The 26190-nt window shown below is 36.1% G+C and overlaps 5 protein-coding genes across 7 annotated transcripts in view; 2 read left to right on the forward strand and 3 right to left on the reverse strand.

The window, feature by feature from the left end:
• The window catches only part of LOC134663837 (NADH dehydrogenase (ubiquinone) complex I, assembly factor 6), a 127156-nt gene that overhangs the window by 92224 nt on the left and 8742 nt on the right, over positions 1-26190 (reverse strand). The window lies entirely within an intron of this gene.
• On the reverse strand, positions 1120-10495 carry LOC134663835 (protein Mo25). Of its 2 annotated transcripts, none has more exons than XM_063520347.1 (7): positions 10418-10495; positions 10004-10189; positions 9803-9919; positions 8373-8515; positions 5804-5972; positions 2951-3220; positions 1120-2457 (listed from the first exon to the last, which is right to left on the reverse strand). In XM_063520347.1, exons 2-7 carry the CDS (start codon positions 10130-10132, stop codon positions 2278-2280), a joined length of 1008 nt encoding a protein of 335 aa, XP_063376417.1. In that variant the 5' UTR covers positions 10133-10189; positions 10418-10495; the 3' UTR covers positions 1120-2277. The 2 variants fall into 2 exon arrangements, with proteins under 2 accessions (XP_063376417.1, XP_063376418.1); XM_063520348.1 differs by having other exon boundaries at positions 10316-10439.
• On the forward strand, positions 11822-16968 carry LOC134663832 (lysine--tRNA ligase). 2 transcript variants are annotated; one of them, XM_063520344.1, is made up of 8 exons: positions 11822-11966; positions 12174-12549; positions 13026-13277; positions 13775-14167; positions 14739-14921; positions 15474-15634; positions 16073-16313; positions 16828-16968. In XM_063520344.1, the coding sequence occupies exons 1-8, from the start codon at positions 11932-11934 to the stop codon at positions 16924-16926; spliced, it is 1740 nt and encodes a 579-aa protein (XP_063376414.1). In that variant the 5' UTR covers positions 11822-11931; the 3' UTR covers positions 16927-16968. The 2 variants fall into 2 exon arrangements, with proteins under 2 accessions (XP_063376414.1, XP_063376413.1); XM_063520343.1 differs by having other exon boundaries at positions 11841-12106.
• LOC134664149 (deubiquitinase OTUD6B) lies at positions 17883-19197 on the reverse strand. Its single transcript, XM_063520737.1, has one exon. The coding sequence runs from the start codon at positions 18960-18962 to the stop codon at positions 18108-18110; it is 855 nt and encodes a 284-aa protein (XP_063376807.1). The 5' UTR covers positions 18963-19197; the 3' UTR covers positions 17883-18107.
• LOC134663822 (platelet-activating factor acetylhydrolase IB subunit beta homolog) lies at positions 20155-23259 on the forward strand. Its single transcript, XM_063520333.1, has 4 exons — positions 20155-20391; positions 20590-20796; positions 21157-21279; positions 21501-23259. Exons 1-4 carry the CDS (start codon positions 20326-20328, stop codon positions 21780-21782), a joined length of 678 nt encoding a protein of 225 aa, XP_063376403.1. The 5' UTR covers positions 20155-20325; the 3' UTR covers positions 21783-23259.

Below are 26190 nucleotides of genomic sequence, written 5' to 3' on the forward strand. Positions count from 1 at the left end.
TTTATAAATATTGATAGTTTCAGTGACGATGTTGACTGCTTACCCTATGTCAAACGAATCCAAAAGATGAATTTTTGGGCGCTTACGAAGTCTGTGATACGATTCATATTGGGAAATAACCATCCAACTATAGACCTTTTAATTTTAAAAAGTACAGGACCTAATATATCCTAAATTCCAAATTTGACACATACGCTTGTAAATATTTATATCCTAATTGGATAGTTCAAGATAATTACTATATAATACATGCTGTACAGCGGAGTTAAATAATATGCTCGTGTCTAATAAAATAACTATAATGGAAATGCTGTTTCTTTTTGTCGACTTTGACGCCCGCTTTCCAGTTTCCACTAAAAACGGGGAAATTACCGGAAACAGAGGCTAACGAACTGGAGTAAAATGGTACTCCACTCTTTCAGTGGAACCGTAGAACCTTAGACATACATGATACAATTGTGCTAAACAAATAAAGCGTTGCCTTGACGACACAGAAAAACCCTGATAGGACACATAAAGACGTCGCCAACTACAAATGTATGCAACTGTGCGAGACAACGTAGGTAACTGTACGCACAAAGTAGATAAAGGGTCACATGCACCAAACTGCCTGTAGACTTTAAAGCCCTTGCTAAATCACATTACTGATATTACATATTTATATTGTAGGTACCTAATATGGGAAGTTTTATAGTTCACTACCGAGTGACGTTACGTTACGTAATACGGAACCCTCGGTGGGCGAGTCCGACTCGCACTTGTCCCGTTTTTTCGTTTTGTTAGGACAGTCGCCATCAGATATATCGGGGCGGCCAAAGTGTTCACAATATCTGAGCACGCGCTCTAACTCCCTGACAATAGAGGCATGTTCAGATATTTGTGAGCACCTTGGCCGCTCCTATATATCTGGCGACTGGACAACCTACCAAAGGTTTGTACAGTTGCTATAAGATGTCAAAGCACTCAAAAATATCTGAACATGCATTTTAACGTCTTGACAGTAGAGGTTTTGTACAGATATTTGTGAACATCTTTACCGCACCTATATATCTTGTGGCGACTGTAACAGAGGGGTAATGGTAGAAATAATGAAGAATGAGAAATCAATATAAAAGTGAATCAATATAAATATCTTAATTTATTCAGTTTGATAGAATGTAACTGCATTAATGATGTTGACAAAATAAAATCGTTTTACAATAGGTATGTCAAAATTACGACTGTTATGCGACTCTTCCTAGGAAATGAATTCAGCCATTTAAAATATTTGGACACATTGCAAACTTTTGTGATGGGATCTATACCTCACTTCTCTGTATAGGTATTTAAAGAGGCAAGTGTATCCTAGCAAATATCGTCTTATTGTTATAGGGTAATTCAGTACCTACTTCCGAAATGTGGATAACTAATTAAGTTTGCTTACAAAAAGTTATTTTTTAGGAATTTAAAATAAATGGCTGAATACATTTTTTTACAATTTGCATAGAAACACTAAAGAGATCTATCTGCAAATTTAGCATATCTTATTAAAACATCCAAATAACTACAAATTAAGCATTTATGCAACATAAATAATGTTCACGACATCAAAGTAGTGTTGAAAGTATAGATTAATTATACAACCAATACTCGCAATACATATATAAAATATACTTCATGTTCAACAATTTATACTTCTGATCTAGATACAAAAGAAACTTAAATACAAACTATTTCCGAAAATGTCACGTACAAATCTTGTCCTATACCGTAGATCTTGGGTTCCTACTAATTAACGATGGCCCTACCGGCGTTATAACGTATACAAAACATTCAATACTAGATACTTATTGTGTTCATGTCTTGCGTATATCAAAATACTCCTAAACACTGCACGAAACATTTTGGTAGTTCAGTAGCGTGTACTTGCATTTTTCCTTTCTAAGAAATATCCTTGTGCTGCTAAAACACGGGCGAGGAGCATTCTGACGCGACATATCGACTGTGACTCCGGACTCGTCGCTCACACGTCATATAACTAAAATGGTTTAAACAACTTACAAAACGCATAAGTCAAACCATTAAAATAACATTAATCCCTACAAATCTTTATTAAAAATGTTAATTTGCTCGTAGCACAAATATACTTTCTTCCTCTCATCACAGACCAAATGTAAATTCCGTTTCTAATTCCAATGTTGACTGAGCTAGTCCGCCAGTCCGGTGGCTTAAGCAATTAAATATAATAGCATCTGTAACTAACGTGGTGTAGGAAGGGCTGATGAAATGCAATAATTGTTAGTGTTCGGACGGCTTGAGCTCTTTGATTTGCTTTATGAGGTAAGCCTTCTCATCGTTGAACTGCTCGTCCTCGGAGCGGTCCGTGTGGAACTTGGTTAGGAAGTCCACCAGCTTGTCCTGGTTCCTTAGCAGAATGTCCAATATTGGTTTTGGTTTATTTGGATTGGCTACGAAAACCTGCAACGACAAAAATGCAACATAATTAAACACTTTAAAATATGTCCTAAGTAAATGGAGAACGACAGGTAAAGTGACATAACATAGGGGCTACCGACTAGGTACTGGACATATCATGACGTTTAAATAACACTTGCACAGTCTGCGCTATTAAAATCGCTGCCAGTTTAGCTTGGTCTGACTCTATTAAGTTTTATTTTATGAAATTAATATCAGTTTCCGAGTAAATTGACTGTAACATACGGACATACAGATGGACGGACGGACGGACATGACGAAACAATTAGGATTCCGTTTTTGCTATTTTGCTTACTCAATATTCTCGTATATTATTTGCGAAGTTATTGCGTGATAAACGATTGAGTGTGGTGTGTACCAGTAATAAAGAATATATTGGATCACTTTCTATTGACACGGTTGGGAGGCCTTTCTATAATATCTACACTACATGTATGATGCATAATATATTTAAAAGAATTGTTTTATTAACTACCTTAAAGACATGGAAAGCCTCGAACTGTATATTGCGTGATTTCTCTTTTAGCATGTTCATCATAAGTTTCAGATTGTCCGGGTTGGTGATGTAGCGGGTCATGATGGAGAAGTTGTGCCGGTCGAGCAGCAGCTCCCCGAGCAGCTTCAGGCTCTGCCTCCGGGTCACATAGTTCTCTGAGTTCAGCAGCCGCTGGTAGTGGCTGAACACCTTATCGTAGTTGGCTTCTAGAAACTCAGCACATAGCATTTTGTGACGTGTTAGCAATTCCTGGAACAAATTAAAAATAAATACTAGTTATTGCTTGTTGATAAACATAATAAATAATAGCCTTATCTATAAAGATGATACATTATACAACTAATGAATGTGTAAGATTGTTAAATTCACAGATAGAAAAGTACTAAAGATGTGGCGTCATCGCATTATGATCCCAGATCACGGTCATTATGCACACTTTAAGAATGTATATTGCAAATGCTAACATAATTTGTAAACTTTAAGACCACGAGCTTACTGTTGGGTGTTAAATAACATTTTGATTAGCGCAGGCACGGCTAAATTTAACATTATTAAATAATAATAACAACACACTACTACAAGTACTTCATGCAAACAGTTGTGTCCTTGAAAGCACACTTTCTGAACATTTTGTGCAGTAAAAAGAGATGTGCGCTACACACAAACCATCTCTCTTGTGTGCTAATTCCAGTGTTGGGCAAAAAGTAATTGAATTACTAATTAACAATTGCAATTACAAAATGTAATTCCAACAAATAATTTCCATTACATGTGGAAAGTAATTAAAATTTTAATTACTAATTACAATTGCAAAATGTAATTAGTAATTAAATTATTAATTACATTTTGTAATTAAAATTTGTAATTTAATTACTTTTTTGAATTACAATTACTTTTATAGAATGCAAGTTTTTGATCATCTTTATTTCCAAAATCAGATGAACATTTTGAATGGTTTTAAATTTGACTAAGCAACATTGTCAATGTTAACTTTGGTTGGACTGTAGCAAAGGGAGGGCTGGGACTTAGAATTTTTTTCTGATTAAGTGGTGTCATTAATAATTAAGATACTATTTTTAAATGATTGTAATGTGTAGATCACGTCAAAATAAGCATCTTTTACTGAAAAAACTTTTCTCTAAAATAAAAAATGGCTGAGTTAGACGCCTCCAAATATTGATGTTTTTAAAGGGAGCTGGGACTTAGAAAATTTTCATCGTGAGTGGTGTCATTATGACATATATTTTAAATGATTGTAACGTATAGAACACGTTAAAATAGGCTACATTTACTTGAAAAACTTTTTTCTAAAATTGAAAATAGCGGACTGTATCAAAGGGGGGCGTTTCTGGGACTTGGAATTTTTTTTGAGAAAATGAAAAAAACGGGTTTTAAAACAGTTCTTAATAAAGTTTTAGAAAAAAGTTTTTCAAGTAAAAGTAGCTTATTTTGACGTGTTCTATAAGTTACAATCATTTAACATATATGTCATAATGACACCACTCGCGATGAAAATTTTCTAAGTCCCAGCTCCCTTTAAAAACATCAATCTTTGGAGGCGTCTAACTCAGCCATTTTCTATTTTAGAGAAAAGACTTCAGTAAAAGATGCTTATTTTGACGTGATCTACACATTACAATCATTTAAAAATAGTGTCATAATGACACCACTTTGTCAAAAAAAATTCTAAGTCCCAGCCCCCCTTTGCTACAGTCCAACCCGAAAGGCACCTTAGGTTGGCGCTTACGTCATTATTAGCGGCGCCCCAATACTAATGCGGTGCTACGCGACGTAAGCGCCGACCGCCATATTCAACGTGGTTTGTCACATAGTAAAGGTATGATTCCAGGGACAAAAAATATGTTATAACGTTATCCAGCGTATAATGGAATTCATAAAAGTTTTTCTTTATAATTACTCCAAGTAAATTTGTTCATATTTGCATATTATTAAAAAGGTAAATGAAAAGTAATTGAGTAATTGAATTACTAATTAATGTAATTACAATTGCAAATTACACAGAAAATTTAATTACATGTAATTAAATTACTATGTAATTCAATTACATTGTAATTCAATTACATGTAATTCAATTAGTAATTAAATTACACGAGTAATTAATTACGCCCAACACTGGCTAATTCACGTATGTATTTTCCTTTTATTCTTTTAACCTCTTGGGGTTCAATGTCCTAATACTAGTATAAATTACCTCCAATGAAATTTAAATCTTAATGAAATGGAATAGTTTCTTTTATTTCGTTTCGTTCGATTTTAAAACAAAACAAAATCAACTCTATTTTCTAATACCGTTGATTCAAATTCGATTGCCAATTTTCCTTGTATGGTGGGCCGCTTTAGGTTAACAAATACCTAAACCACTGTACAAACAGCAACACCTAACTGTACTTTGGTGGACCTTATTACAAAAGGCATAAGGTCCACCGATGTACAATTAACAGTGTCGGCAATGATACTAACAGTGGCATATTCCTTTGCTTCACACAAAGCAACAAATCGTCGGAAAAGAATGCGTTATGCTATGCAGGTCTGCTCTCTGTTGCACCGACCGACCTGCCATTACTAAAACAACTATGGGGCTATTCATAAATTACGTCATTTCAAATCAGGGGGGGGGGGGGGTCTGGACATCGGATGACGGTAGCATGAAGTAGGAGGAAATGGGGTCATATGAAGCACGATTTTTGGATGATTATAGGGGGGGGGGGGTCAAAAATATTCAAAAATCGATGACGTAATTTATGGACAGCCCTATGTAAAAGCACAAATGCAGCGAATGAGAAATACCATGAATACATCTAATATACCCACCTTAAAAGTAGAGAAGGCATCTGAGGCAATATCAAAAGTGGAAACTTCTACGTAACGGAAGAAATTGTAAAAATCGTCTGAATACAGCATAATCTTCGCCAAGGCCTCGTATCGGGCGCACTCCCGCAGCATGGTGCCGCAGTTCGACGCTATCTCCTGGTGCTCGTACCTGCAGACAGTCAAATGTTGTGTTACCTACAAGTTTACAACTGGTACTTAGGGCATACTGGAAATTCCTCGACTGGCCACTTAGAAAAAATAAGTCACCTCATATATCAGAATCCAGAAATTTTCAGTTAATAGTGCGCGTTGACAGACCCTCACCATCTTGTGGCCCGAATCGGGCACATAAACTCTACATTGACACTTCAAGTCAAAGCAAGTGCTGCTCTCTACAGTCCACATACGTTTTTTTGTGCATTGGAGGTTTTGCCAGCTTGTGGGCGACAGTAGAGGATTAAAATCGACATTTACACGACCTAAATAAAGCCCCATTTCGATGGTTCAACAACTTTCATACAATATTAGATACATTGCAACTATAGAGTACAATGAATTCAATTACCGTAATGTAACGAAACACCGTTTATATCGGGCTTAACGCATTCACTGCCAGAGGGCGTGGCCTAGGAACAAACTTGTATGACGGTGAACGTGTTAAACTGAAAGCTCTTTCTATCAAAGCATTTGGAAGAGAAGTGCGCACACGTATTATGACTGTTATAAGTTGCAAAATATTATGCAAAAGCATATTTAGTTTGATCATCAAACCACATTAATCTGTCTCTTCAAATTAACATATTTCCCAAGAAAGCTTTAGATCCACATGTGAACTTGTTTAATTATTTCTTTTTTATTTTGTAAAACCAGAATACTATTAACCCTTTACCAGGCCCCGAAGAACCAGCGTGTCTTAATACGTACTTTATATGCTGTTGCAACCGTATTGAACGCCTTGTAAAAAATGTATTTATGAAAGTCGGAGATCTTCCTCTAAACCAGAAATAAAAATGTGGGTTACGGTTATCCCATCGCCTGTCTAAGTAATGAACTGTCATACTAGATTTTGTCTTATTATATTCTTGATCAGGCCAAGGGATATATTCCACCCACATCTTATATCGGTTATAATAGTCAAGGTTTAACTCCAAATCTCCTACGAACCATTATATCAATCACTGAAAACATTATTTTATGATCTTCATTCATGGCACGCTTCAAAATCCAATAATATATCTTTAGCAGCCATTTAAATCCACTTGACCAGTGATGTTAGTGGTTTGTTTACAAATTCGAACACTTTACTGAATTTAAGAAAAACACAAGCAGATATATAGAACCATTTTTTGTTATTTTCATGATTTTAATGATTGTAAGGTAATATAATCATATATTTTGCTAAATACTCCTGCGTCCTTGTGATATGACCAGAATTAGGATGTGGGATGACTCTATCCCATTGCCTGGCTAGAATTTGCCTGTGTGGGAACTATTCTTCCCATGACCCGATTAGATTTTGGGGCTCTTTGGTTTTTGTTATTTATTTTTAAGTATACAGGCTGTATCAAAAATACGAGTGCGTTTTTTTTTTGTAATAACCTCAGCAACAAGCAATAAAATAATGTTCATGAAAAGAATGGTGTTTTTGTATTTGTCTAACTGCAAACATCGTTTATATTACAAGGCGATCAATCCAAATGGGTCAGTATGGAGATGTCAGAAACTTTGTGAGATAGCGAAATCTGTTCTTAGGAACCATAGCTTCGATTTAATAATAAGGGCATTCAAACGTTTTTTCAATCTTGACCCATTTGGATTGATCAGCCTGTATATATGTAACACAGTCTCACACCTAGACAGGCAATGGGATAAATACTTACCTCATTACTTTTTGGTTAAAAGCAACACAATTATTCAATTTTATGATACTATCTACAAGAAGAAATTCTTCAGGGAAAGCCTTTAAAAGGAGATTTTATAGCTAGGTACATGAATTCGCTCTAGGTTGAACACAAAAACTGTTTTATTACTTACGTGAGTTTTTATGACATGACAAGACAATTTACCGGGCCATGGGAAAAATAGCTCCCACACAGTTAAACTCTAATAAGGCCATGGGATAATGTCAACCCACATCCTAATTCTGGTCATACACAATAATGCATGAATATTTAGCAATGTTTACGATTACATTTGCTTTCAACACTCAAAATCTACAAAATATCAAAAAATTGTTCGATCTATGTACTTCTGTTTCATAGAAATTATGGAAAGTGTTCGAATTTCTCCGTAGTTTGCTGAAATTAGCGTTCAAGTGAATTGAAATGGCTGCCAAAGATATATTACGCAATTTAGAAGCGTGTTGTGAATGAAGATCATAAAATAATATTTTCAGGGATTGACAAAATATTTTGTAGGTGGTTTGGAGTTAAAACCTGACTACGGTAACCGATATAAGATGTGGGTGGAATATTTCCCTTGGCCTGGTAAAGGGTTAATAACATGTATTTTACACCGCCACAATAATCAAGGTTTTAAAGTAAGTATCTATGGTAATGTTAATGCATACCCAGACATTAAGGTGAAGAGAATCTCCGGCTTGGTGCAGATGTACTCCACAGTTGGTGACCGGGTGCCGATCTGACGCCTGAGCACATTGTTGAATACCTGCGCCACATCCTTCTTGCCTTCAAAGTCGATGCGGTTCAAGTTCTGAAATTTTTTATATTTACTCAGTGCATAAGTTTCAGAGATAGATAATTTACAAAATTCATACAAGTCAAAACTACAGAAGTGCTTGATATTGTACAGCCAGAAATTAGACTCAAGTATTCTTAACCCCTTATATTCATGAAACTTTACAAGACTCGATTGGTTAATTTATGTTTAATCCCATTGTTACAAATACATAAGTTAAATTGCAGAATAAGATAAATGATTAATAGCCTAATTGAAGCTTGTAGTGCTTTTCTGCCGCTAACAACATATGCAGTAATCGCAATTGAAATGTCATGCAATTGTTTATCTTGTTCTCTTTGAATAAGTTCTTTATTTAAACGATGATTTTCATGCAAGTACTGCAAATACAATAAGCAGGGCAGTTTTATAAATAATGCCATTAATCTTTATGGAAAAAAATTAAACAAAGTATAATGATATACTCAAAAAATAGAGTTCAAATGCCCAAAATTAGCCAAATCAAAGAGTAAATGACTAAGTGATACAGTAAAACGAAAAAGTGACACTGGGCTAGGCAAAACTATGTTACAATGAATGATAGACTTTGTAGAGTTCCAATATAAAATAAGATAAAAAGAGTGTAACAAAACTTGTTGATCAAACCCAACACCATTAATGGAGTTTGGTGACCAATAGTAAGCGCCACTGATTGGAAAGCTTTGGAATAAGATGTCAGAAAGGGAAAATAGATATTAATAAATACATTCAAAGTAAGCACAGAATTTTGTAAACTTTAATCATAAAGAGCGTTCCTTACTATGCTTTGTAAATACTCATGGAAATGTTTAGTTAATTGCATGTGCCAGTGATGAACTAATAAAGTGCACCCATACTAAATTAATGACAATATTATTATGATCTCATTAAGATGTGCATCATCAAAAGATCACATTACACATTTATGGATATTTTAATAGCTACTACTTTCCTTAACACAACACTGAAATTTTTCCAAAATTATGTTGCTATTGAACAACTATTTAAATGTTTTCAAAAAAGTTATTTCATTAAATGTATTTATTTCCACATCACAAGTCTCTTTTCAGAAATAATTATTCCTATTAAACCGATTAAATTTAATAAATTATGAGTCAGGCAATATTGATTTTATATGCAATCAATGAAACACATCTAAGAAAGTATTAATCACACATACACACCAATTACTTGCACAAGATAACCCAATTACTAGAGAAACATAATAAGTACAGATTATGTTTACAAGAAAAACAAAACTATAAACATTTTACGAGTATGTACCTGAATCAAAAGCAGAAGCAGGTTTGTGTTATACAGCTCCTGAGCTAGTTGTGCCACAATGATGTCTGTCTGTGGCTCCGCATCCGACGTCCCATACAGCATGTTCTTTATCAACACCTATCACAAACATAATACACTTCAGTACCTGTCAACAACCTATGCATACTGATACATACAACTACAATATGACAGTTCACATACCAGATTTTTGCTCACATCTTCTTGAGCTTTTTCTGCTTTCTTGTCACCCCTTTCCAGCGCAGTCACTGCATCTTTTAAAGACCGCACAAGCTCCGCAGGGCTCTTCTGTGACTTACCAAACAGAGGCATAGTATTTTGATGATTTGGATAGATGACCAAAGCAATTCTGTCTACATAAGATTTTACCTGCAATCAATGGCACGGCGTAAAACACAAAAACTCAAGAACACTGCATTATTTGGTACTTAAACTATTATTCACGAGATAGCAAAGGAAATAAAAATGAGATTTGACAAATATGAAATACGTTACAAAAATAGAGTAGATGCACAAATGATAGCTTTATAGGTCGATTGTTGCACTGATGGTTTGAAGTTGTTCGTAAATACACGCGCAGAACAATGTGTAACTCACTTTCAGATTAAATTATCACAATTTCCCCTAGACCACAGGCGAAACGAACGAACAGCTGTGATGTCAATACAAATATTGCCAGTAAAATGAATGTCATGAACTTTACATTTTAATGAAACGTTAATTGTTTTTTATACATTTACTAAAATTATTATAATCACGTATTAATTTAATGAACAGAAATAATAGTTAAAAATACATTGCATAGTTTGATTAAATTTAAATATAATTTTGTTTAAATTTTCAGCGGATTAAACTATTACTGAAACAGTTTTATGTTGCCAGCAAAATACAAACCCACCATAGATATAAGAATATAAACAGATACCATCCAAGCGAACTGTCAGTGGGACCACTTTTTGTTTAGTGTACGATTAACAAAGCGACCCATTTTGCTGTAGCCATGTCGATAAAGTCATATCGATAAACTATCGACATTTCTTGCAATTTTAATTTAATTCAAAGGTTTAACAATACCTAAAATGAACAAAAACGCTTTTTTTTCTTTAATGTGGTTATCAGGTCACAATTTTATAGTCACACCCCAGGAGAGAACCAAGGGAAAGTTAAGGGAAAGTTCAGATATTTAATTAAAATACATAAATACCTACTAAAATAGGTGGTCCGCAATAATTGAATTATTTTATTACATTATAATATATTAATTATCCATTAGCATTTCAATTATGTTTATGTTTAACGAAGATATTGAAGCTTCAATTAATCGCTATTTCGTTCCGCTGTGTAGCGTTTATCGATATATAACATGATTAAAATCGACTTTTCACATCCCTAAAAGAGCACACATATACGTTTTTACGCACACATGCACAACCTGGGTCGCCTAAAAAGGGGCCACTTGGATTTGAAGTCCATCTTGTCAACAGTATGGTTGTCCTTTTTTGACAAACGGCATTTTTAAAAGAGCAAGGAGAGAGAAATAATACTAGTTGCTGCGCCGTGAAAGAGAACAGACAGAGTAGGGGGCTTGAAACCCACCAAAATAGAGTTATATGTAGTCAGAACCAAATCAACCGACTCCTCTCGATCATCAAATATAATGAATATTTAGATGCGAGGTCTGCAAGGTAACTTTACAATTTATATTCGAATTATAAACAATTAACGCTACAAATTTAAATTTCGAATTTTAAACAAGCTAACTGACCAGCAATTTCGGAACTAAAGTTTTTCAATAGAAAGGAGGATGGGTCAATTATACATAGTGCTGCAGACATTTTGGACTAGTCGTTGAGTTTTCACTTCTGTCGGCACTCCCGGAGTGCAACCCGTTGTTTTTTTTCGAGAACTTATTTTATCGAGGGATTAATTCTTTTTCTTAGCCTGGCAATACAAAAAAGAACTGTCATAATTTTCGTAGCATGACAGAGATCAACGTTACGAAAATTTATTTTTAGGTTAAAAATCGTAACTTTTAATTGGTAGTAGTTAATTTACCATATTGAGCCAATTAAGCGAGATAATTAACTTAAGCTTTATCATAAGTTAGAGCCATGGCTGAAGCTACAGGTGAAAATTTGTCAAAGAAGTGAGTATTGTGTGGCACTTCCAAGAAAATACCGTCATGTTCGCCACGAAGGCTCTCGCAGCATTGCCGGGGCTGCTAGCTCAAAGGAGTACATTTACGGTCAACCGATTCGCATATGTATCGACTGCAGTAAACAAACGGTTAGCATTCATTTATTAGTGTATGTATTTATGATGTCTAAATACTATTTTAATTTTTTTGCTTCAGTGAATTGAAACGTCGTATGAAAGCTGAGCAGAAACTTAAAGAGAAGGCGGAAAAAGCCGCTCAGCAACCGGTTGTTGATACGGAAAAGAAAGTGTCAAAGGTTAATGAAGAGGAAATTAGTCCAAATGAGTATTACAAGTTGCGATCAGCTGCCGTGGCAGCCCTCAAGGAGGGTCCCAAGGACCAGCACCCCTACCCTCACAAGTTCAACGTTACGATCTCTCTGGAGGAGTTCATCAACAAGTACAATGATTTAGGAAGTGGAGAAGTACTTGAGAATGTTACATTGAGTGTTGCTGGCCGAGTTCATTCTATTAGGGAGTCTGGAGCCAAACTGATCTTTTACGACCTGAGAGCAGAGGGGTTCAAAATTCAGGTAACTTCAGTTAGAAACTTAATCAGGTTTAACACTTTCACAACCGGGCAAATACGGCACACTACCCCAGAAACCGGTCGTCTATATCTGCGTACAAAACAGCCCGCTAGGCAGGTTGTCCGGCATTTGAGCAAACAATATGAGTGCCTACCAGGCGGGTTCTCGGTAGTCAAAGTGTTAAAATAAGTAACTTCAATGATTAACCTTTCTTATACCACTTGTATGCAATATTGCATCAGCTGAATAAATATTTATTTAATTTATAAACTAATTTATATATTTTCGATCTTGATGACAATTGAGGCAAAACCAGCTAAATCACTAGAGAGCATTTATAATCTTTAAGTTGTTATAATTATAATTTTGACTTAGGTAGCCATTATACATTCAAAGGTTAAAACTTTATAACTAATTTTTCAGTGTAGTTACATAATGATTATGACTGCATATAGGCAACCATTTCCTTTTTTCTTCAGGTGATGGCTAATGCCAAATTGTATGAGTCCGAGGACAAGTTTGCCCCAGACACCGACAAATTAAGGCGAGGCGACATCATTGGCTGCGTGGGGCATCCCGGCAAGACCAAGAAAGGGGAGCTCTCCATCGTGCCCAAGACCATCAAGCTGCTGTCTCCCTGTCTGCACATGCTGCCTCATCTGCACTTTGGTCTTAAGGACAAAGAAACAAGATTTAGGAAGAGATATTTAGATCTAATTTTGAATGATAAGGTATGGTCATTTATAAGTAAAAAATAAAAATCCTATCAATAAAAGCCACATTATTAGTTTAGATATAGTGTTATTGTTATAATGTGGACTCTGTCTCTTAAAAGTCATTAACTGTCATACAATTTTTTTATCATGCACCAAAATACCTAAAAATCAATAATGTAGTATAGGCCTTGTTGCTTGATTTAAAATGATAAACAAATAAATAAAATAGAAATGAAAACAGCATGAAAACTTAAGACTAAAAATTGTTAACAACAAGCTCTTATCATTATTGATAATATGCAATGTGTAGGAACTTGCTTGCATTGCTTTGGATATATATTTGTAGATAAACGCTTTAGTGTCCAAGGTTATGTTCCTATATGCATTTTGCTATTATAATAATTCACATTACTTATATGAAATGAATTAAATAAATAACAGGTTTAGTAATTTCATTACCATTAATTTGTTTTATATACAGTGTGTTTCTATGTTTGATTCTATTTTAACAGGTTAGGCAGACATTCTACACAAGAGCAAAAATCATTGCATACATAAGACGATTCCTGGACAACATGGGCTTCCTTGAAATCGAGACTCCCATGATGAACATGATTGCCGGTGGCGCCACGGCCAAACCTTTCATCACACACCACAATGATCTCAACATGGACTTGTTCATGAGAATAGCCCCTGAATTATACCACAAAATGCTGGTAGTAGGAGGCTTGGATCGGGTCTATGAAATTGGAAGGCAGTTCAGAAATGAAGGCATCGATCTGACCCACAATCCCGAGTTCACTACTTGTGAATTTTATATGGCCTATGCAGATTACAATGATCTGATGAACATCACTGAAACCATGCTTTCTGGTATGGTTAAGAGCATCCATGGATCATACAAGGTAAATAGGTTAGGATATAAGAAAGTGCTAAATAGACAGCAAAGCAAATGCTTTCATTGCTTGCCAAGTTGCCAGCCTATATGTAGGCAATGGGCAATAGTAATAGTGTTATGATTATGACCAGGCATGCCTGCAAAGCATGACAGAGTAAAATACAGGAGAGGTTAGAGAGAGAGAGTTATGCTTACAAACACTGATACTGATGGAATGCTCTTACTTAAATTATTACTGCTTCGCAACAACCCGAAGTGGATCTTGGCCTCCGACACCAAAGACCGCCATGCTGCTCTGTCCAGTCGACGGCGCCGAGTTTGCTAAGATCTTTCTGCACTTCGTCTCTCCAACGGTACCTCCAGACGTCCAGACGAGACGAGAGTCGGTGCGTCCAGACGGCCTTCGGCCACTTGGTACTCCAGAGTACCCTCCAGACTGCGCGATCTTCTCCCATCCGGACTACGTGCCCGAGCCATCGGAGTCTAGCGGCTTTCGAAGTAGCAAGAATACAATACACAAACTTCATGTTACTAAAATCTTGTTTTCATTATTGTAATACGGACATTAAACACTACAGGTAAAATACCAGCCAGACGGGTCTGAAGGAGAAGAAGTAGAGATAGACTTCACTCCTCCGTTCGCGCGAGTGCCCATGATCTCTACCCTGGAGAGTGTGCTCAAGGTGAAGCTGCCGCCTGCTGACAAACTGGACACTGTTGAAGCCAACACGCTGCTCAGCCAACTGTGCGAGAAGCATGAGGTAATGGGATTTGTCTCTGACTTTGATTTTCAAGGTGTTCTTGCTCCCAATAGCCTCCTAAGGCCCAAGGGCCTACTGAAATTGATGAAATTTAAATCAAATCATATTCAAATGGAACAGAGTCGCATTTTCTTTGTTTCGTTCAATTTTCAAACAAAACCAAAATCAACTCTATTCCTTGCACTAAAGGTTCAAATTTCAGTGGCAAATGCTGGATTTTTCGTTTGTATGGCTGGGCCTTAGGATAGGATTTTGTCTCGTTAGTCTTGCGTTTTCTATGAAAATTAAGTCACTTAAAGGGCAGTGGATCCTGCAATAAGAAATGATAAATTGACAATGAGAACTATGGTAGTTGATGGGTATAACTTGGTCACATAATCATAAAGGCACTTGCAACTAATTTTCTTAAAGAATTATGCTCTATCTATTCAGTTAGGAAAGTGATGATACATATTTACAAATAGCAACACTCTTAAGAGTGTGGGCGATGGTACCCAGCTTAAAATAATGTAATAACAATTGAGGTAATCTAACTATTGTGGGCCTTTCTAGATTGAATGCCCACCTCCTAGGACTACTGCCAGACTTCTGGACAAGCTAGTAGGAGAGTTCCTAGAAGAGAAATGCATCAACCCAACATTCATCCTGGACCACCCGCAAATCATGAGCCCACTCTCCAAATATCACAGAGAAATTCCTGGACTGACAGAAAGGTATATCTTGAAATTTATATCCCATAAACCACTTTTTTTTTCTTTGTTCCCACGGTTTTTCGGGCCCTATTTCGCGAGTTCCCTGTGTTCTAATTGCTTTTACACTGCCCTATTCTAAAGATTGGGCCCAGAAATTGTACAGTCTAAAAGCAGTTATAAGTGTTGTAACGTTAAGTTGACGTGGTTTCTTATGCTCTCATTCTTTTAGTTGGGTGTGGTCTATTTATTACCTCTGACGCAATTTGAAAGCGGTTTTATAGTTTTCAATTTCATAGTAATTATTAGAAGAATGAACTTTCATAATATTTTATTAATGTTAATGTCACAGACATAAGCTGAGCCACTTACCTTTTCAATTAGTTTGTAAGCATTATCGTGTACTTTTATTATGTACCTATTTTCAAAGTTTTTGAATAAACGTCTTTTATTATTTATTAGGTTTGAAGTGTTCGTAATGAAGAAAGAAATCTGCAACGCTTACACGGAGTTGAACGACCCAGCAACCCAGAGGGAGCGATTCGAGCAGCAGGCTAAAGACCGAGCAGCGGGCGATGACGAGACCCCGCCCACCGACGAAGCCTTCTGCACGGCGCTGGAGTACGGGCTGCCGCCCACGGGAGGCTGGGGCTTGGGAGTCGACAGGCTCACTATGTTCCTTACTAACTCGAATAATATCAAGGCAAGTGCATGGAAAGGCTATAGACTACAAGATAGTAAAGAAAATAAAGGCAAACTTATCCTGGCAAGGAATCTCTTTGAAGTTGTCTCTATATCTGTTGTTTATACTTGCTTTTGCACTTGTGACACAGAATAAATAATAGTACTAGGTACAGAAGACTCACTCTCTAACAAAACGCGTCTGTTACGATCAGCACAGATATGGCCGCTAGGTGGCGACAGCGCCACGCGCGGCTTATGGCTTTCCCCAAAATTGGGGTGGAACGGATGTTGCAAAGCGACTAAATCGCGGAGTGAGCCACGCCTGCTTGTGAGAAGAATGAATTGAGACAAAGGAATTTCACGTAAATTTGGAAAAGGGCGTCCGCACATGAAAAAACGGGGGAGGGGATCAGTTTTTTTATCTTTCTATATAGCAACATGGGTATCACTATCAAATGAAAGCTAGCGAAAAGAAAATTAAAATATATGTAGTGGTCGGGTTTTTGCTTTTATAATTAATTTACTTGTTTTAGGAGGTGCTACTGTTCCCAGCAATGAAGCCTGACGACCCTAACAAACACAACACGGAAGAGGGCAATGCGGCTGCACCCGAGACTTCTAATGGAGTATAACTTTAAACTGAAGAAAAATATATTTATTGTCTTTTCGTCTTATTGATGTTTGTTTCTTAATTATTTTTACTAAGTATAAAAGTATCCTTGATTTTGCTTATAAATAAATAACATTAAAAGTCATCATCATTCTCTCTCTTGCCCTTGTCCCATTTACTTGGGGTCGGCGCAGCATGTCTTTCTCTTCCACACCTCTCTGTCGCCCGTCATTTCATCATTCACTTGCATTCGTTTCATATTGTTTATATTTTATTAAAGACTTTAGTTATATTCTTCACTCTCACTTCCAGTTACCCACTAGGGCGGCCATTCTCAAAGTGTGTTCCGCGGAACCCCAGGGGTTCCGCAAAGCCTCTGTTGGGGTTCCGCGAAAATATACTTGTAATAATAAGAAAAAAACCAGCTCTTCTATAGGTATGTCTGGTCCACAGTGATGAACAAAAATTTTTAATTTGGTGTTCTGTCAAATATTTCGCTTGCCAAAAGGGTTCCGTCACCAAAAAAGTTTGAGAACCGCTGCACTAGGGAAACAGTTTTCGCTACAAAGTAGAAAAAGAAACGTCATTTTGGCTATGAATGCTATGATCATAGCACATAGCACTGTGCAGTATATGTTATATGTATTATATCGCGATATTATAGCCGAAATTCGGTAGAGCACATGTGCTTGCGTACCTGACATTACCAGACTGGTTTTGCTGAAGTACCCTCATATTTCAATACACACTATGTATTAAGGCTGGGTTCCACCAGGGTGCGGCACATGGATTTTTGTATTGAATAAGCTTGTGGCACAGTGCCTTTTTAAAAGTTTTAATTAGTAAGTGAAATGTGCAGCAAGTAGAAATATATTTATCTAAGATATTGCTTAACACATAGATAACCCCACCTGGGATATTAAGGTCTTTGCATATTTTAATGAAATATGGCAAGAAATTGATGAACTCAGACTCACAGAGGGCCCGAACTGGAGGAGAGTGGCCCACGACAGAACTCAATGGAAAGAGCTAGAGGAGGCCTTTGCCAAGCGGCACACTGAGTTTAGAGATATACTCTAACTCAGAACAAAGGGGCTACATAGATAGATGGCAAGAAATTATTGCAATTTAATAACACAAAATTCTGTATGACAGTAAAAAGTAAACTAAATGTTGTAAGAGAGTGAAACTATAAAATCCATCTTAGCTATCACTTTCACATATTGCCTGGGTTGAGTTATAATGCTCCCCTAATTTGTACATATGTCTATGATATGTGATGATTAATGGAGGCCCGGCAAACTCCGCTCCTTGCTCTATACACTCTGGCCCAGAGGCTTGGATAACATTGATGGGACATTTCAATGAATTAGATAATGCTCGAATCTCCAGCTGGCCACCCCACACCTTGGTGTTTACAATTTCATCGCAATAGTCATTGAATTCACTTTCAGTGAGCATTTCAAACGTATTTGGATTGCTCATAAATGGGAGAAAATCTTCTTTGTTTTGTCTCATAAATGTTGCAACCTGTTTCCGCAGATCTTCTACCGACACTGTTTTAGATCTAGTACAATGTAGTTGATGCGCCACAGCTTGGTAAAGGCAATCTCCATCAGAAGGTATTGAGAATATTGACAACTTCCTTTCTTTTAATTTATTCATTATTGATTGAATTTCAATATTTCTTGGTCCATGTAGGTTATCCTTTTCTTGTAATTTTATTTGTTCTGCTCTTTCTTTTTCCTGTTGTTGCTTTTTATCTCGTCGTTTTTGAGCTTTACTAACCTTCACTTGCTTTACATTGGGTACTTCATCTTCGTCTTCAAGAGATGCAGTGTCGTCAGGTTCCCCTGGAGCATTCTCAAGTGCAGCCAGCTCCTCCTTATGCCGGAGTTCTAGCTCAGACTCTAATTTAGCTATTTCTGTTGTTAATTCTTTTTTTTTTGTCTTATCGTTTTTAGCTATTTTTTTTAACCCTTGTATTTGAGCTTGCAATTCTTTCTTTTCCTTCCTGTGTTTTGCTTCAATTTCTTCTAGAGACATGGGTTGATCCATTTCTTAATTAAAGATACTTGTATTTATTATTGCAATCCTTAAAAATTTGCAGATAACTCCAATAAATCCTAATAATTGGGAATAAATTCTACCAGACTTTTTCCTCTGTCTCGTTTTCCAAACTCTGAAGAAGTCTTCAATATTGGAATTTGGAATAAATATAAAAAAACTGTGCTGCGCTTAACTAAATGGAATTGGATGAAACCCTGGCTGGAGCTGGACTAGATCTGGCTGGACCATAGACTTATAATATATAAAGACGGTGTCTCAGCGAGCTGTCACTGTTGCCACTTTTGTTTAGTGTACGATTAACAATGAGGCCCACGTTGCTGTAGCCATGTCGATAAAGTCATATCGATAAACTATCGACATTTCTTGCAATTTTAATTTTACTTCAAAGGCTTAACGATACCTAAAATGACCAAAAACGCTTTTATTCTTTATTGTGGTTATCAGATCACAATTTTATAGTCACCCCCAGCAGGGAACCAAGGGAAAGTTCAGATATTTAATTAAAATACATAAATACCTCCTAAAATAGGTGTTCCGCAATAATTGAATTATATTATTATATTATAATATATTCATTATCCATTACCATTTCAATTATGTTTATGTTTAACGAAGATATTGAAGCTTCAATTAATCGCTATTTCGTTCCGCTGTGTAGCGTTTATCGATATATAACATGATTAAAATCGACTTTTCACATCCCTAAAAGAGCACACATATACGCTTTTACGCACACATACACAGCCTGGGCGCATCAAGAAAGGCAACACTTGATTTGAAGTGCACCTTGTCAACAGTATGGTTGTCCTTTTTTGACAAACGGCATTTTAAAAGAGCGAGGAGAGAGAAATGATACTAGTTGCTGCGTCGTGAAAGAGAACAGAAAACGTTGGGCCCTTGGGCTGGACTGGATACATAACCTCAAACTGACAGTGACAGATGACGTGACGTCGGTGACATTCACCGACGATATGTTCAAAAACAAATAATTTGTTTGTAGTTTGCAAATTAATGCAAATCGTACCAAAATAGCTCAAACGAATATTTTGTGGTTTTAGGACTACAAAATTATTATAACTATAATATTTTAGTCACATCAGAAATAATTTTAAAAATTTTATTGGTCTTCCTTTATTAAGTTTATTCTCGCATGACTGCTTGTGCTTGGTAAATTCGCGGTACATTATCTGTGGACGCCATTTTTTCGTTGTCGTTTTCGGCTCGCTAATTTTTAATTCGTCTACATAATATCGATAGATTTAGGTTCTAGATTGTAGAATTTAGAAAGATTTATGTTAAATAGATTGCCTCAAATTTTTTACGAGTGGTGCAATTAGTTTACTGCACGGAAATGAATCCTTGTTCTGTACCTGCTCCTCAACAAGACACCGACGGCGATGGAAGGTGGAATAGCATCGTAAGTCTATGTTTCTAAAACCATAATGAAGTGTACAAAGCCTAGGATATAATTCTCCTTCTTTTGGACATAGCATCTACTGTTGCTAACTTCTCAATACTGTTTATAAAACTGGTATTAGTACTTCTACAAATTCCTAACATAGGATTATTTAAATGTATGTATATTATACCTAACGTTATTTTGTGAATTTTTCAGCACAACCGATTCTTGTCTGATGCCAAGGGCAAAGATGGCGATGTTATTTTCATAGGAGACTCCATATTACAAGCATTGGAACATACTGAAGTATGGAATCAATGGTTTGCTCCTCTTCACTGCCTTAATTTTAGCATCCATAATGATCAGACTCAGAATGTACTGTGGCGTATAAAAAATGGAGAGCTGGACCATGTGGACCCTAAGGTATGTCTACTGATACATTGTTTGTTTATACTTTGAGCTGCTCAGTGTTCCAAAACCGTAATATGTTCATTATTTATTTTAATAAGTGAAACTAATTATCTATACCAGCAGTCGGCAATCTTTTGGCAGCCAAGGGCCACATAGTACTTAATGAAGTTGATGCGGGCCGCACTTTGTTAAATTTATGACTTTATCAGACATTGTAGTTTGTCAATATTATATACAAAATAGCCAGGAAGGCTCGCAGGCCGCAAGTGAGAGGTTCGCGAGCTAACCGCGGCTGCTGATCTATACCAGTATTTTAATTGTAAATAAATGTTGCAACAGATGGTCTTACCGCTGTATGTATTACTTTTACAGGTGATTGTAGTGCATGTGGGCACTAACAATGTAGAAAATACACCTGAACAAGTGTGTGAAGGCATCTTTGAAATCATCAGATCAATTAGGGAAAAACACCCAAGTGCTTATATAGTTCTACCTGTAAGTATTGATATTTTTATCTTTCCAGCATTGCTTACAAAAAAGAACACCATCCCCTTTGGGTGTCTTAATTGTTATATAAAAAACTGTACTTTGTAATAGGGTATCTTATTTTTAGGGGCCCTTGCAGATACTCTTGGATCCATTGCGATCTTCTGTGTAATCAAACAAATAGATACTATAATTTCAAATTAATTAAGATTGTATTGTTGTCATTTCAGAGCTTACTACCACGGGGGCAGCATCCCAACAAGTTGAGAGAAAGGAATGCAAAGATCAATGCACTTTTACGGGAAAAAGTCACTAACATGAACAGAGTAGAAATGGTGGCGATAGATAAAGGATTAATTCAAAATGATGGCACCATCAGCCACCATGACATGCATGACTATCTCATTCCTACCAATGCTGCTTGTCGCAAGGCTTTTGAGCCCATACATGACTTGCTTCAGCAAATATTATTTGAAGGAGAGCCTGAAAAGGACTTGACACCCTCTGAGTAACTAACATGTCATGGTAACATGTATGTATAAATATTTGGTAGCTTTGCAGTGGATGAATTCACTGTGATTAGGCAGTAGTATTTAATAGCTTTTTGTTTATCCTAGATTATACTAGTGTCTAGGGACATAATTATTAGCTTTTATAACTTTTTTACATTCCAGTTAGATAAGATAAGCTTTATAATTTCCTAATTGGCTGTGTTTGTATAGCAACTATTTTTTATTTAAAATACTAAAGTAAATGTCATGACATTCCATGATTTAATAAAGGGATAAATTTTCTATTAATTATAAGTACAATGGTGGATTTTTAATAAGGAACAGCTGAATGGAATATACTTTTGTGATAATCATATTCTGCAACAAGTTCATTGAAGTAATTACTGTAATTAAAATACACATAAATGCTGCAATTTGTTAAGCAAATTAATCTCTATGAAGCTGTTTCTTACATGAATATATCCACCACTGGCCATGTAAGCTTACCTTTGTTAGATTATGACTATGAAGCTTAGATTGTCATGTACAAGGTTGTCATGTATATTTAGGCTATCAAGTGGCTTATAAGTACTTTACAGGGTTTAGTACTTATATTTGTTTGCTCATATTTGCCTTAGCAGATTTATTCATTTAATGAACTCACCATGTTAATCTAATTATATTATTGGCAGCAGATTACGTTATTGTTTGAGTAGGATAATAATTTATTCTAGGTCTTAAACTTGAGAATTTGTAGATGTTTTGGCAATAGCTAGTGTGATTCCTTGATTATGTCATGTTATATTTATAATTATCACCATGGAATTGATTACGCCAAAGACTTAGGACCCTTTATCTACCAAAGTTATATTACCATCATACATAATACAGATGAGTTAATACAGATATATAAAATAAAGTGTTGACTGATATTATATACTAAATTTGAAACAGTATCTCCAACATACCTGTCAGTATTTTTTACGTCAGTTGTAAGTTTCACATAGATGCATGTTGAAATAGACTATAAGTCAGCATATACTTCGTCAGCTAAAGTCGCAAACCTCGTAACTCCTCCCGGTATTTTTGGTTAAAGCCTCGTCTCCATATCGCGCGGCAAACCATCGAACATTGGCTCGCGCGGCTGCGGCTGCCGCGCGATATGGAGACGGGGCTTAAGGTAGCAAATCCCTAATTTCATCAGATTGGATTTACGAGGTTTACGACTTTAGCCGACGTTATGATCTTATGAATAATTAGCTATGCAATATTTTTATTGATGAATTTAAAGTTGTGAATAACTCACCTTTAATTATAGTAGGTATGTAACTTATCGCTAGTGTTATTTGATTTGTAGCTACATATTTTATAAGGTACTTTTAGGTACTCGGGTTGCCAAACATGTTGCTTGAATCTCTGAACTGTTGTATTTATTTGCATGATGAAAGAAGCTTAAGCGTAAACAGTGCAATTATTTCTATAAAAAATTCATATAAAAACGACTTTGTTTTATTTGACTTAATCAAATCACCATAGCCAAAATGACTACACAAATACTGCAGGGATCTTGATATGACTGGAATTGCTAATTTGCTACAAAGATGAAGAATGTAATGTCATTTAATTTTACAGTAATTGCTATCAATTACTGTAAATGTAATGACATTGCCCTATGTAAGTACTGTTTTCAGCACGTGCCACCTGAAACCGCGTAAGCACCACTATTTTAAGCAAGTGTTAACCGAACGAACGAATGATTGCTCGCTAAGAACTCTCCCATATAACCATTCCAGTCGCAGAATCATCAAAGTGGTAACTAAATGTCAGATGTGTCGTAACAGAGTCCACACAATGTGTCTAGAATTGTTTCGAAACAAAGTGTCGTCGCCGTGTGTACACTTTTCCGTAACAAGGTGTCGACACATTTGTGTGCACTTTGCGTGCGGTTTGCGACTAAATCTGACAGCAAATTTGTGACAGCAAATGTCAATATAAAATACCTCTTGAAAACCAAAGTTTGTCAAACTACTATTAGTGTCTCGTGTGCTCGTAATTCTAGTAAGTCATCATGGGCGATGCGAATGATAAAAATCGATCAAAACCATATAAACACCCAACACCCGTCAACCTTTTACAGAAAAGTTTTTAAAGAAATGCAATACGCTACTAGGTCAGGCAACGAATGCTCAAAAAAGTTGTAAAGGGAAATGCTCGGAACACAATTTTTGACTCTGTAACTTGGTTTGGACAAGTTAGGAGGTGAACATATCAAAAGTCCCCGGCCGTAGCCCTTGAGCGGGGGGAAGAGAAGGGGCTTTGAAGGTCCCATTTTCCGGGTTTCGATCATATCTCGGAAACTATGCATCTTAGCGACATGGCTACTTATACAAAATGAAAGTTAATTTAATTTTTTACAAGTTTATTCAGTCAATTTTTTTGATATGTTGAATAGTTTTTGAGATATCCGCTCTTGAAAGTTTATTTAGGGCTCTCAATTTTATCTTGATATATCTACATCAGTGAAGGTGCCAGGCCGTGTATGGTATCGTTTTCGTATAAATCTGGGTTGCTGAATCCATTTAGGGTATCACATTGACACCATTCCACAAAATTAAAAAAAATCTTTTTAGGGTTCCGTACCTCAAAAGCAAAAAACGGAATCCTTATAGGATCACTCGTGCGTCTGTATGCCTGTCCGTCTGAATACACAAAATAGTTCTTTACCTATAGATGACAGGAAAACCTATTAGAAATGTGCAGTCAAGCGCGAGTCGGACTTAATGTACGGAACCCTTAATACTTGAGTCCGACTCGCACTTGGCCGGTTTTTTTTAAACTCCTCTTGACACTTAACCGCTGAACCGATTTCGTTGAAATTTGGTATAGAAATAGTTTGCGTCCCGGAACAGGACATAGGATAGATCTTATAACCAAAATCATCTTTTGAAGGTGTGAAAAGTGGCGTGGAAATTTGTACGGGAAATCAATAACCGCTGAACCGATTTATATTAAATTTGGGATTGTCTACATCTTTGATTTAGTTAAAAATGATAAAAAAACATGACTTCAAACCTAAACTTAAACAGTATTAACTTCAAGAAGTCAATTCTGAATTCCCCCCTACACCTCATTTTACACCTTTAAAGGATGATTTTTGAGATAACTTATTATGTCCTGTCTCGGGACTCAAAATATATGTGTATTAAATTTAAATTAAAACTGTTCAGCAGTTTAAGCGTGAAGAGGAGTTTAAAAGAAAGTATTTTAATAAGTTTATATGTTTTTACTTTGGAATGGTGTCAATGTGATACCATAACTAAATTTGGTACTGCGAATTTAATACGAAAACGATACCAAACATGGCCTCGTAGCTTTACTGTTGTAGAAGTCAAAATAAAATTGAGAGCCCTAAATTCTTATTACTTGGCCAACCTTGTGTAGAAGGAAAAGGAAAAATAAAACTCTTGGGCAGGAATATAAGACACAAATATATATTTTTTTTTGCGTTACTATTTCAATCATCAAATATAAACATACCTTGATTATATTATATTATTCTATTGAGATCCTCATAGATAAACAAAAACATTTACTTAAAAAATTACAAGGTCGAAATGTCACGGAACTTGTGAGAGTAATATGTGAAAAATAAAAACTTTTATGACAAAAAAATCTGGACACAATTTAAGAAGCATCCAATTGCGTCGAGGAATCATCTGTAATTTTGCTTGTTTCATTACCTCCTCGCTTCTTTTTTGTCCTTTGTATTCTGTAGCAATTTGTTAGATCTGAAAATAAAGATAACTTGCGTCGTCACGGATGTCGATTTATAGGTTTTAGGGAGTACAGAATTCGAAAACGATGATGATTTTATAATCCAAGATGGCGGCTACGTATTTTGTCATAAAAGTCGTCATGAATATCGTTTTATAGGTTTTAGGAAGTGCCGATTTCGAAAATGATGACCAGTTTGGAATCCAAGATGTGCGCCGTGCACTTTGTCATAAAAGTCGTCATGGATATCGTTTTATAGGTTTTGGGGAGTGCAGAATTCGAAAATGATGACCATGACCAATAAAACGACATCCATGTCGACTTTTAACATAGTGCATGGCCGCCATCTTGGATTCCAAAATGGTTATCATTTTCGAAATCAGGGCCCCCCTAAAACCTATAAAACGACACCCATGACAACTTTTATGACATAGTGCATGGCCGCCATTTTGGATTCCAAAATGGTCATCATTTTCGAAATCAGGGCCCCCTAAAACCTATAAAACGACACCCATGACAACTTTTATGACATAGTGCATGGCCGGCATTTTGGATTCCAAAATGGCCATCATTTTCGAAATCTGCGTCCCCTAAAACCTATAAAACGACATCCATGACGACTTTTATGACATAGTGCATGGCCGCCATTTTGGAA

The sequence above is a fragment of the Cydia fagiglandana genome, chromosome 4, assembly GCF_963556715.1.
Source record: "Cydia fagiglandana chromosome 4, ilCydFagi1.1, whole genome shotgun sequence".
NCBI lineage: Eukaryota > Metazoa > Arthropoda > Insecta > Lepidoptera > Tortricidae > Cydia > Cydia fagiglandana.